Below are 12,120 nucleotides of genomic sequence, written 5' to 3'. Positions count from 1 at the left end.
CTCGCCTCTCGCTTCCCAGAGCTCAGCTATTGGTGCTCAGAGCTCGGCTATTGCTGTTCAAAGTCCATCCTCTGCTGTCAGTGTTGCCGTGCAAAGCCCTACTCCCAGTCCCCAGGCCAGCTCGAGTGTGCCTTTGTTTGTGACCCGTCCCAGCCCATCAATCACCCCAAGCCCTAGGCCCAGCTCTGGCTCTGTTCCCGGCTCGAGCTCCTCCGGTTCGGGTTCCTCTGGTGCTGGCTCTTCTGGCTCTGAATCGTCTGGTTCGTCGAGTTCCTCTGGATCCTCGTCTGGGTCTGGATCATCAGGAGCTGTCGCTGGATCTAGTTCGTCTGGCTCGTCGAGTTCTTCTGGTTCCTCTTCTGGCTCAGCTTTTACTTCTGGCTCGTCAAGCTCCTCTAGCTCCTCTAGCTTCTCTTCTGGCTCGACTAGTTCGTCTGGTTCCTCGTCTGCTTCTGGATCGTCGGGGGTAAGCGCTGGATCTGGGTCGTCCAGCTCTAATGCTTCCGGAGTGTCCAGCTCGTCTATCTCCCAGCCGGGCTCTGGCTCAACAGTCAACACTTCGGGGTCCAGCAACGCTATCTCCGGCTCTGGGGCTTTCACCACCTCCACCGTCTCGCACACGGAGGTGCATACTGTCACAGCCTGCCCGTCGACCATCAAGAACTGCCCTGCCTCCGCGAAGACCACTTACCTGACCACCGAAACTGTGGTCGACTATACGACCATCTGCCCGGTTACTGCCACCGGGACCCACGTGCCTGCAACAGCCACCCGCGCGTCCAGTGCCTCTGAACACGAGGAATTCACCACGTCCACCGTGTATACAACCTCCGTGCATACGGTGACCGCTTGCCCATCTTCGATCAAGAATTGCCCCGCCTCGAAGCAGACCACGTACCTCACGACTGAGACTATTGTGGACTACACCACTATTTGCCCGGTGACTGCCACCCAGACTGGCGTCGCCACCGCGGCCACGGCCCCTACAGGTCCTATCTCTCGTGTCACCGAATATCTTACCTCCACGGTGTACAGCACATCGGTTCGTACGGTGACTGCTTGCCCGTCAGGTTATCAGAACTGTCCTGCATCGGCGAAGTCGATCTTTGTAACCACCGAGACGGTCCCTGCGCATCTGACAACCTATACTATGGTGGCCACTGAGCCCCATGCGACCGCAGGGCTCGCTGATGAGGAGGTCTATTCCACCTCCACAATTTATGAAACTGCCGTTTATACGGTGACGGCTGTTCCTATGGGATCGACCGACCAGGCTGCTCCCCAAGAGACTGTCTCTGTGTATACCACCCTGGTTCCAGTTGGGACCACGGTCTATCTTAATGTCGAGTCCATCGGATCGGCTGCTGCTCCGTCTGATGCTACGGGCACGGAGATCTCCAAGCCAAAAGGTGTGAATGCAATCGGTGCGACACAGTCCACCACCACACTGGGCTCCAATGCCCAGGTTGGAGGCAGTGGTGGGCTATCTTCTTCAAGCTCACAGTCCCCAAGCCTGCCGGGATCCCTGATCCCCTCAGTCAGAGCATCCTCTGCGGTCGCAGCGTCTGCCGCAGCCTCGTCTCCGGCTGGTACTTATGCTGGATCTCCCACTACCACCGCCGGGGGCGCGCTCTATACTGGGGCTGCCGCCTCCCTCTCCCTCTCCCTCTCCTCTAGCCTCATTTGCGTGGTGGTGAGTCTTTTCGCTGCTTTGATCTTGTAAATAGAATTGCAATCTAGTACTCTAGTGAAATTGTATGAGCACATGGGCACATGGGCACATGGGCACATTCAGAAACACTTTCCCGCACGTGTCAGCCAAGACGATGGACAGGAGTAATGCAGGTACTAAAAGAGCTAAAGCCTGGGTTCATGAAAACAATTAATGGAGTGGAGACAGCTATCGGGCACGTGGTCCGAGGGCGCGGTGATTCTGGCTAATCTGGCCGGGCCTCCACGGGTTAACAACGCTAAGCAAATTAATCCTCATTTCGTCGGCAGCACACGGCAGCACATGGCCTCCCGTCGCCCTTTCATAGGCAAAGTCCGTCTCTCGCCTATCGCTTGACCATTGCCGATGATGCAGTGACATGCAGTGACATGCAGTGATGCGTGCATGAAAAGGGGGTTCCGGCAATAATCATGCTACTCTCCGTGCTGAACTTTAGTATATATTGGGCCGGTGCAGACCCCCGTTGGATGCTGCTGAGAGTTGATCAGAGCACTGTGCGCATTGCCAATTGCTTTCTCTTCAATCATGGCTACGTTTGCTGCTGTCGCTGCTCTGCTGGGAGTTGCCAGTGCCGGCCCGGTTCTGGCCCCGGTCAACGATATTCTGTTTCCTGCGACTGCCCACTCTTCCAACCCCTTGATCTATTCTGGCGGGAATACGCCCTACTTTACTGGTGAATTTCATCCACGCCCGTCTAGCAATTGGCCCGACTGATACAGGAACCAGGCCCAAATGTCAATGGCATCTCCAACGAGGTTCCCTCGCAGTGCACCGTTCAGCAGGCTGCCTATGTGGTGAGACACGGAAGCAGGTGAGACATGTCTGGAAATTCGAAGTAGCAGGAGTGACGTGGCTAATGGCAATCAGATTCCCCGACAGCGGCTCCTACGGTTCATGGGTGGCTCTTGAGGAGAAGGTGGGTCCATAACGACAGGAGGCTCCCCCGTCTCAGTGCACACCTGATAACTCACAATCGGTAGATCCAAGCGGCCGTGAAAGGCAAGGGCTTCAAGGCGCGCGATGAGCTCTCGTTCATCGCCGACTGGAAGACTGTCCTGACCAACACCACTCTGCAAATGTCCCAAGAGTCGATGACGGGTCGTAAAGAGGTTGGGAGAATCATATCAAACCTGAAGACCATGGCACGACTAACCGAACCAGGCTGTTGATCTCGGTTACACTTTGCGCGCTCGCTGTGAGTTCCCTATCCGTGGAATAGAATGAGACATCCAGGCTAACGATCAGTAGACCCCGATTTCTACGAAGACGGCCACCCTTTCTACGTGTGGGCCAACCAGTACGCGAACCCCATCAGCTCCTCGCGCGTGGTCCAGACCGCGCAGGCCTTCTTGCAGGGATACATGTACGAGTTCGCCGACACCTATGGCAAGGTTGTCAGTGTCAACTCGACGGGCTCCGTCAATGCGATTGGCAACTCGCTGGGACCCTCGGATGCGTGTCCCTTGTATGTCAACAATGCGTATAACAATGTGACAAACTGTAGGTGGCTCATGGCAGTCGGGAAGCCACTCTCATGAGGGACGGACTGGCTAACTGTGCTCAGGGGATGCGACGTGGATGCCCGCGGCCATCAAGCGCATCAACGCCCTGGTCAGCGGCAATCTGACCTTCACGGAAACCGACCTGACCTTCTTCCCCTACCTGTGCGCCTATGAGAGTCAGATCACGGGCCAGCTGAGCGACTGGTGCAATGTCTTCACCCAGGACGAGTTGACCAAGTATGCCTATTCGCAGGATCTGAGCTACTGGTACGGCGTGGGACCGGGTTCGTCGGATCCGACCAAGCTGCTCTTCCTGCCCTTCCTTGAGACCTTCTTGGATCTGCTGGCGCAGGGCCCCGGCCAGAACGGCACCGACGTGGATGGCAGTCCCTTCACCGTGCCCAAGCTCATCATGGCCTTCTTGAACGACAACCAGATCGCCGAGTTGACCGCCGGCATGGATCTCTTCCAGGACCAGGCCCCGTTGCCCGATGACCGGATCCCCTCCAACCACCTGTACAACGTGGCCCACTTCATCACCATGCGTGGTACCGTTGGGTTCGAGGTGCTCAACTGCGAGACGACCACCAAGAAGAAGACCACCGAGGACACCTATCTGCGCATCCTGCTCAATGATGCCGTCTATCCTCTGCCCATGTGCAAGAGCGGGCCGGGCAGCAGTTGTCTCCTATCGGACTACGTCACCTATATCAAGAAGAAGAACACGGAGGCAGGCAACTTCATCGATTACTGCAATGTCACGCAGGCTGGTCACCCCGAGACCGTGGCCGGGGCCAGCTTCTTCACCGATTTGACTCAGGACTTCTTGACTCTCGTCTCTCCTTGAGCATGGTCGAGCATACTGGGAAATTTTTGCGCGGACTGAATGCGTCCTCGCATGTATAATAGATACGTTCTGTTAGAAGGATCTTAAAGCATCTCACGTAATAACTATTAGTCTATCGAGTCCACTTTCTTGTATCCAGCCACCAGACGATGTCGCACCACCGGGACCAAGGCAAGCAGCAGCCAGACCAAGGTACTGAGCGCCAGCCCGGCGGCAAACACCACCACCACGAAGGAGGGCGACCAGCTCTGCTTCTCAGGTGGGGGAGGAAAGAGGAGCGCCTGGGGGTCATCAGGCTGCGGCCGGTCTGCTCCGGGGGCCCAGTAGGTGGGCGGACTGCTGCGCACCATCTCCGAGAATCCCAAGCTGTTTTGGCCGGCGTCGAGAGCCTCTGCCGACACCCAATCCATGTATCCGCGGGCGATGAAGCTGGTCTCGAAGCCCGTCTTGGCCACAGTGCCGATGAGCGTCTTCTCCCCCTCTGCGGCCCCCTGCGCCCAAAACCGCCAGAACTTCACCTCGGTCGCTCCGTTCCAACTCACGTGGAATTCGGTCAACAACTCGGAGCCATTGATGCCGGCTACCGACGCGACTATGACCGGGGGCTCGGCGGGCGACGCCGACCAGGGGTATTTGTAGGCGCGGTAGTTGCCGAACCGGTCGCTGGCGAAGCGGGCTTCGGTCAGAAGGCGGCCGCCGTGATCGAACTCGCTGATGTACCCATAGTCGCTCCAGGACACAAACATGTTGTTGTTGGGGAGGAGTTGCGTGCTGCCCCGACGTCGCGTCAGGTCGCCGTCCGGTCGCAGATACTGGTTTAGCAGCCTCGCCTCGAAGTTGACCAGGTCCAACTCGACGATCATCGCGGAAGAGACGGGCTTGTTCTCGCTCAGCTCGTCCGCCGCGTTGTCCAGGAAGGATATCACCATGCGCTCCGGGGTGTGGAGGATGATGCGCGCATCATGCTGCCATGAGAAGTCGAAGTCCTTCTGGAAATTGTTCCCCTTGCCGCCCAGTCGCCACATAATGGCCCCGTCCTGTCCGGATATCAAGTAGATGGTGCTCGAGTGGCGACACGACATCAGGTAGTCCCCGTCCTTGGTCTTTTCGATCGCATTGCAGTGGATGTAGTCAGCGCCACGGGGAGGAGTTCCGACGGTGATGTCGACAAAGGTCTCGTGGAGCGGGATTCTCCCCTCGGAGTTCCATTCGAAGAAGACGTGGCCGGTGGAGTAATCGATATCGCGAAAGCCCTGGAATTTGATCTCGCGGGAGACCCCAGGCAAGCCGATGTCGGCCAGGTCCACGACCTTGGGCCACTGATGGACGGCCAGCGCTTTGTGAGGAGCGTAGACGTAGAACTCGTGCTTGTCGAAGACGGGGGTACTGGCCACTTGGCGATACTGGTGGTCGAGGACGGTGCCATTAGCAAATTCCAAATCCACCCCAAGCCCGGTCTGCACCATCAGGGACAGCTGAGGCTTGCCGGGGAGATTGGTCACGACGCGCAGGTCGAAGGCGTTCTGATTGTCGGTGTATGCAGCCCCGGTCCAAACCAGATCACCGTCCTGGTCATAGATGTAGGGACCGACCTGATAGGGCATCCATCGTGTGGTGTAGGGTTCTCCCACGGTGACCCAGTAGGGGGCGACAAACCAGTAGCCCGGGGCTGTGGCATTGCGATGATAATGCGTGATGTTCCATTTGGGGATGCGATGCTGCGGTAACTGGATTGCCCCATTAGTCAGAGCTTAGTCAGGGCTTAGTCACAACGTCACGGAGAAACCCACGGTCCGAAACACCATCAAGTCTGAGTCATCCGAGGCGGTGAAGTCGCTGGCCACAATCTCGGCCACAAGAAGCAGCAGCAGCCCACAGAGTAGTGAACCGGGTAGCATCATGGTGGCATGGAGTAGAACGAATGACAATGCCTGCTGATCAAGAAGACCTTTCTTTTCCCTGGACCAAGGGGCTCGAGGGAATTTTATTCATGGTACGGAGTACGGAGTAGCGTCGCTTGATTTTACCCCAGATGCATCAAGACTGAGAGAGATAGGGGGAGGGAGCTGATCGATGGATCGATCCACCTCGGATTCGCCGCAAAAACCAGTCTAGACCACGGTGGCTACGGTGACCACCATGGCTTCTGACATATCACCCTGGCTTCCACATGAGGAGGTAGAGGTATTTGTTCTAAGTACGGAGTAGTTAGTGAACTTTGGGTGTCCCAGGTCCATTGTACTCAATCTGAGCCCGAGGGAAAGTGCGGTCGTCGATCTACCGCAATAGTATACGGAGTATGTACATATACCTTAGGGCAGGAACCATCCACCCACTCACTAACCACGAGGAAACTTGGCTAAATTATTAGCATGGATACCGAGTCCGCCCGCAGCTTCCGACTCCAGCCCTTTGTCCCAACTTGCGCATTTCATTTGCTGAAAAGGCTTCGTAACTGTCGTGAGGAGAGCGGATAGTCCGCTGACTAAGTCGAGGTCATGGTTCGGAATGGTGAATCGGCAGTTCAAGGGGGGAAAACTGAGTTTCGGCTCCACTGAATCTGGAGAATGTCATGGATCCGTATATCCGTATCTCCTTCATCTTATAGTCCTTCCCCGCGTGCCCCCAGCCCCAGCCCCAGCCCCAGCCCCAGCTTTTCACCCTCACCTTGCAACTTTCCCCGGTTGGTCCCTGCCTTTAAACTGAGTTGAGAAAATCGCCTCAGACCTGACGAAGTCAGTCTCGTTCAAAATGGAGCCACAGGATACCGTCCCACTCATCATCGACGGTCAAGACATCCGATGCTCTCTCCAAGAGAGACAAGGCACCGTTGCCAACCAATACCCCGGGGGTCCCGTTTTCTACCAGGGTGCTACCAGAGACCTCGCCCTCCAAGCTGCGCTATCCAGTGCTAGAGCATTCACAACGTGGTCCAAGACAACCCCCATTGAGCGTCGAACCCTGTTATTCAAACTCGCGCAGATTCTGAGAGACCGGGCCGATGAGATCAAAAGCGTGTGTTGTCAGGAAATCCACTGCGGACCGCTGTGGGCGGACATCATCACGAACGACAGCATTGGTCTGATTGAAGAGTACGCTGCGCTCACCACCAGTTTGGCAACCGGGTCGATTCCGTACATTCAGCAAGGCTATGGCATGGTCCTGAAAGAGCCGCTGGGAGTGGTGCTGGGGATCGCCCCCTGGAACGCACCGATTATCCTAGGCCTTCGGTCGGTAGTGGCCCCCATTGCGGCAGGAAATGTCGCCATTTTGAAGGTAGGCTTCCTTGAGAGATGAAAGTGAAGGCGTGCCGTACATTCCGGTGGCTGACGCCGGAGATTAGGGCTCCGAGCTTAGCCCGCATACTCACTACCTCCTGGCCTCCCTGTTCCGCGAGGCTGGCTTCCCACCCGGCGTTCTGAATTTCCTGCTCCATCGCCCAGAAGACGCCCCGGAGATCTTCGACGCTCTCATCAACCACCCGGCCATCAAGAAATGTAACTTTACCGGCTCGACGCAGGTCGGCCGGATTATTGCATCCCAGGCCGCCATGGCACTTAAGCCGGTGTTGTTGGAGCTCGGAGGCAAGAACTTTACGGTAGTGCTCGACGATGCTGATCTGGACCTGGCGGCCAGAGAGATTACGAAAGGCGCCTTTCTCAATGTAAGTCACTCTCTGTGCCTGCGAGGAACGCTGCTAACGCAGACCCAGAACGGTCAAATCTGCATGTCCACGGATATGGTCTTGGCCACGACTGCGGTGGCCCCGGCTCTCGAGGCGAAGATTCTGGCCATCCTGCATGGGATTGAGACAGCACCGATGGTTATCTCTCCGGCTGCAAAAGCCAAGTTGGAGATGCTGGTGTCTGACGCACAGGACAAGGGCGCTGGAATCCACACTGCCCCTAGGGCCGTTGGCCATACCCCGCAGAGCTTTCCTCCGACCGTGGTAACGGGATTGACTCCGGAGATGAAACTGTACGAGATCGAGTCCTTTGGACCGGTCGTCGGGATCGTTTCACTGGAGACCGAAGAACAGATTGTCTCTGTGATCCAGGAAGCCAAGTACGGCTTGTCGAGTTCGATTATCTCGAGAAACCACTATCGCGCTCTGGAACTCGCGGGATCTATCAAGGCCGGGGCGGTGCATATCAACTCTATGACGGTGCATGACGAACCGACTTTGCCGCACGGGGGGTACGGGGATAGCGGATGGGGTCGGTTCGGCGCTCGGTGGGGGTTAGAGGAATTTGTCCAGACGAAAGTCGTGACTTTGCATCCTTAGATAGTGCTGAAACGCGACGAGTGCTAAAAAGACTACAGTAGTGCAATAAAGCTTCTGCTAGATCATCGTTGTCCGATCCAATGCGTATCCGTACCCATGCAATGAGTGGTGTAGCCACAACACGGATAAGTATACTTACGGCAGGGTGAAGCTGTGGAGCCTCTGGATACGAGGGGGCAATTGTCCTGCCAAGTATACAAGCCTAGTAGCGTGAGCTTATCTGCAATTAGACAAGCTGGTTCAACTTGTAGATTAGTGCTTGTGTCGAACACCCTCCCTTGCCCGCTCAATCAGCCCCGTGACTCGTAAGCGATACGAGCAGGAATGCTTGGCAAAGGATCGGGGATAGAGACGAGTCACGAAGTGCTGCTGGCATCCGGGCAAGATTGCCATGTTAGGAATATGGATCTGATAAGATCTCGCTTAAGGAGTGGTCTTGGCATTCGGGGTTAGTCTACAGTCTACACAGTAAACAGTTGTACTGCCAACGGTCCGAACATCAGCTCATGGTCTTTCGTAGTTGCTCGGCTGCACTTGACGGCGTCTATAAATTCGATTCCACCCCTGTCTGGTTCTCCCTATCCAGCACCAGCTTCTTTGCCCAGCATTCAGATCTTCGGATTTCAGCCTATCAACCACCGCGTCCTCGCCGATATGCAGTTCCAGGTTGGTGAGATCGAGTGTTTTGAGAGTATTCTACTGACCTGACAGGCCCTCGCCCTCGTTTCCGCCCTCGTGGCCACTGCTGCTGCCACCATCGACGTGGCGTTCAGCGGCTACTACCTTGCCGACTGCGTTTCCCCGAGCGTTGAGTCCGCCAACGTCATCTCCGGTGGCTGTGGACCAGCTCAGGGTCTGCCGTTGAAGTCTTTCTCTGCGCATGTCTACTCCGGTAGTTGTGATGATAGCACGACCTCGCCCGTCTTGAAAGTTTACACCGCGACGGGATGTACCGAAGAGTCCTTGTATGGCGAGTACGAGGTCAGCAGCACCACCCAGTGCTTTGAGGTGGATGCGACGTTCTTGAGCAGTGAGGTTGTGTGCGAGTGATTGGTGGTTGTTTTGTCGAGGATGTACTATAGACTATAGTCATAACATAGATAAACACAATGTGTATAATGCTCGGTGATATAGTCCGCTGCCTAGATGGGCATAGTCGCCAAGCACTCTCATGTGATGTGCTGACGCATCCATTGGCAGCCCCTGATCAGCATGAATTGTTGCAAGATCTGAATGACAACACCATCTTCTGGGGAATTTCATCTCGTCAGCTCCGTCGAGGTGGCTCAGCATGTCCCCGAAACCATCCGCTTCCCGTTGCAGTGGGGATGCAGGAAGCGGCCTGCCCCTGAGATCCCGACTGGGGTGCAAAACTTGCAAGTGGGGTCTACCTTCCGCCCCAATGCCTGTCACGATCCGGAAGTTAAGCATGTTGTAATAGAATCCGTCGAGTCAAATGTGGACAAGAAAAGCCCAACTGTCTCCGATGCAGCAGCACCGGTCGCAAGTGCGAGTACGTCAAGGCTGTGGCGGGCACCTTCTCGTCCGCCTCGCCTCCTTCCACCGCAGCCCTCGATCATCCCCTGGCGTTTGCCCCCAACACCGTTTGGAGAGAACGTCGTGCTTTTGCCTACTACTTCGAACGCGTAGCCCTGTTTGTCGGGGGTGATCTGGATGTCGAATTCTGGGGCACTTTCGTGCCTCAGCTGTGTCAGGGAGAACCGGCCGTGTGGGATGCCATCATCTCTATCAGTGCCCTGTTCGAGACGCACGATCAACCAACAAGTCTGGTCTCCGTGCCGCCCATTGACCAACCGCAGAGTGATGCCTTGGCCTGGTACTCGCGCTCCGTCTCGGCTATTCGTCAGCGCATCGAGCGCGGGCAGGTCAATATCTTTGTGGGACTGATCACTTGCGTTCTCTTCATTTGCATTGAGACCCTGCAGGGACGCGAAAAAGAAGCCCTGCAGCTGTTCATGCAAGGGTTACAGCTCATCCAGGCTCTGCGCGTCCAAGTCTCGTCTGGCGTGATTCCACCCTCCAAGGCAGTTTTGCTGGAGGATGTGATTGTCCCGATCTTCATCCGGCTCGGAGTGATCGCTTTTAGTGATTCGGCCACTCGAATGGACAGTCTACTGAGAGCTCGTACCCCAGTATGGTCGGCTAAATTCGCATCCTTGAGATGCGCGCGCGAAGCTCTCACTAGTCTAGGGGCAGAGACCATGCTCTTCGAGCGCCAGTGTCTGGCCGAGCTATCGCAGGCGGATTGCTTTCATGTCAGCGAAAGGTTGCTTCACACACAGGCGATATTTTTCGAGCGATTGAAAGAGTGGGACGTCGCGTTCAAGAGGCTTCTGGATTCGCTCCATGACAAAGGGCCACTCTCTCAACACCAGGTGGTCAACAGCGCGCTTCTCATAGCGTACCACAAGACCACCACCATTCTAGCGACCATTTGCGTATCCTCACTCCAAACTATGGCGGATCACTGCCTGGAGGACTTCCAGATCATTATCAACCAATGTGGCCTTGCTCTCGACGCGTCCAGGCGACGTGACGGCACACAGCCTCCATTCACATTTGATCTTGGTGTTGGACTGCCCCTGTGGTTCACGAGCCTCCGATGTCGTGAGCCGCGCATTCGACGCGCTGCAGTCGAGTTACTCCGTCGAGCGCCGCCGGTGATTGGCTTCTACCGTGCTACGGCGGCTGTTAGTTTTGCAGAAAACATTATTATGCTAGAAGAAGGAAACGCGATGGCGCTGAGACCCGCGAGTAGGCCTCAGTCTTCCACAGAGCTGGTCTGGGACCAGGGTGCTGAGGATTGCATCCATGGCCATATTTTACCCCGGGAACAGGGCAGGCTTGTGGCTACTTCGGACAATGATGCCCACCTGGCGCTGGCGGACATTCCGGAAGAAGCGCGAATCGGACCGATTAATGTCGTGCGTCAGGACGAGAGCTCGTCACCGCGAACCATGCAAGAAGGTGTAATGAATAGCGATGATTCCAGCAACGAAGTGACGGGGATGCGGTTTACACGGAATCGGCGGGATCCGGTGCAGAAAACATGGCAGCGGGTGCATGAATACCTGCCTTTGTGAATGAGGACAAGGGGGACAGACAGAGCAACACTAGCAATTCCAGAGGAAGACGCAGTAATTCACTGCAATGAAAAAGCAGCCACGAAGATGTTAAATATGCTGCAGAAGCCCCATCTTGTGGAGTCTTGTAGGTATGGGCAGTATGGACAGTATATGATAACAAGTAAGGGCTAGCTGACATGATCTATGGGTCCATGGCGCAACTGGGGCGTGGCAGGCGATTCGGCGTGAATTCTTATGGCTGCTTAGGGGGCCGAGTACACCGGGCGATTACGGGCTTGGTCCTCCGCGTGCAACCACAGCAGACATCCCGGTCTTCTAAGGCGCTGTGCCCGGATCAATTAGTGCGTGGAATCTGTAGAACGTTCTTACTTGCTCATAAGACATAGTACCTTTGCAACATAGCATCAAAAGGGGCAATGGCGCATCTGGGAGCGCGTCAGACTGAAGATCTGGAGGTGGCCGGTTCAAGCCCGGCTTGCCCCAACGTTTCTTTTTTGAAAATTCGCTTTTTATTGTCTATATCAGCTCTAGCGGGTCATCCAGTAGCGAGGTTGGAAGTGGAGGCATCAAGCGAGGCGGGTAAGTTAGGGCTTGTTGCCTCAGACTGAGGATTGGGAGGGGACCCGTTCGACCCTGGCTTGCCCCAT

At 55.9% G+C, this 12,120-nt stretch overlaps 4 protein-coding genes and 1 non-coding gene across 5 annotated transcripts; 4 read left to right on the top strand and 1 right to left on the bottom strand.

The window, feature by feature from the left end:
• Positions 1 to 2,257: 2,257 nt before the first annotated feature.
• Positions 2,258 to 4,134, top strand: BO66DRAFT_446379 (phosphoglycerate mutase-like protein; the record flags this gene model as incomplete). Its single annotated transcript, XM_025651678.1, has 7 exons — positions 2,258 to 2,405; positions 2,459 to 2,543; positions 2,600 to 2,648; positions 2,713 to 2,841; positions 2,894 to 2,927; positions 2,981 to 3,232; positions 3,297 to 4,134. 7 exons carry the CDS (start codon positions 2,258 to 2,260, stop codon positions 4,079 to 4,081), a joined length of 1,482 nt encoding a protein of 493 aa, XP_025506290.1. The 3' UTR covers positions 4,082 to 4,134.
• On the bottom strand, positions 3,953 to 5,985 carry BO66DRAFT_344515 (uncharacterized protein; the record flags this gene model as incomplete). The annotated part of the gene is made up of 2 exons (XM_025644516.1): positions 3,953 to 5,808; positions 5,872 to 5,985. 2 exons carry the CDS (start codon positions 5,980 to 5,982, stop codon positions 4,189 to 4,191), a joined length of 1,731 nt encoding a protein of 576 aa, XP_025506289.1. The 3' UTR covers positions 3,953 to 4,188.
• Positions 5,986 to 6,725: 740 nt separating this feature from the next.
• On the top strand, positions 6,726 to 8,366 carry BO66DRAFT_426989 (putative aldehyde dehydrogenase; the record flags this gene model as incomplete). The annotated part of the gene is made up of 3 exons (XM_025650315.1): positions 6,726 to 7,357; positions 7,425 to 7,745; positions 7,794 to 8,366. The coding sequence occupies exons 1-3, from the start codon at positions 6,833 to 6,835 to the stop codon at positions 8,364 to 8,366; spliced, it is 1,419 nt and encodes a 472-aa protein (XP_025506288.1). The 5' UTR covers positions 6,726 to 6,832.
• A 574-nt stretch (positions 8,367 to 8,940) lies between these two features.
• On the top strand, positions 8,941 to 11,554 carry BO66DRAFT_426988 (uncharacterized protein). Its single transcript, XM_025650314.1, has 3 exons — positions 8,941 to 9,032; positions 9,078 to 9,396; positions 9,834 to 11,554. Exons 1-3 carry the CDS (start codon positions 9,021 to 9,023, stop codon positions 11,468 to 11,470), a joined length of 1,968 nt encoding a protein of 655 aa, XP_025506287.1. The 5' UTR covers positions 8,941 to 9,020; the 3' UTR covers positions 11,471 to 11,554.
• Positions 11,555 to 11,883: 329 nt separating this feature from the next.
• Positions 11,884 to 11,956, top strand: BO66DRAFT_t92. Its single transcript has one exon. It is a non-coding gene; the product is annotated as a tRNA-Phe (tRNA).
• Positions 11,957 to 12,120: the final 164 nt, after the last annotated feature.

Source organism: Aspergillus aculeatinus (assembly GCF_003184765.1).
Source record: "Aspergillus aculeatinus CBS 121060 unplaced genomic scaffold BO66scaffold_11, whole genome shotgun sequence".
In the NCBI taxonomy this organism is placed as follows: Eukaryota; Fungi; Ascomycota; class Eurotiomycetes; order Eurotiales; family Aspergillaceae; genus Aspergillus; species Aspergillus aculeatinus.
The sequence above is the reverse complement of the archived record's forward strand: the minus strand, read 5'-3'. Positions and strand labels throughout refer to the sequence as shown.

Coding starts and splice junctions, on each gene's coding strand:
- BO66DRAFT_426988 (XM_025650314.1), top strand. Junction 9,397..9,833: donor GGATGCGACGTTCTTGAGCA/GTGAGGTTGTGT, acceptor AATGTGGACAAG/AAAAGCCCAACTGTCTCCGA.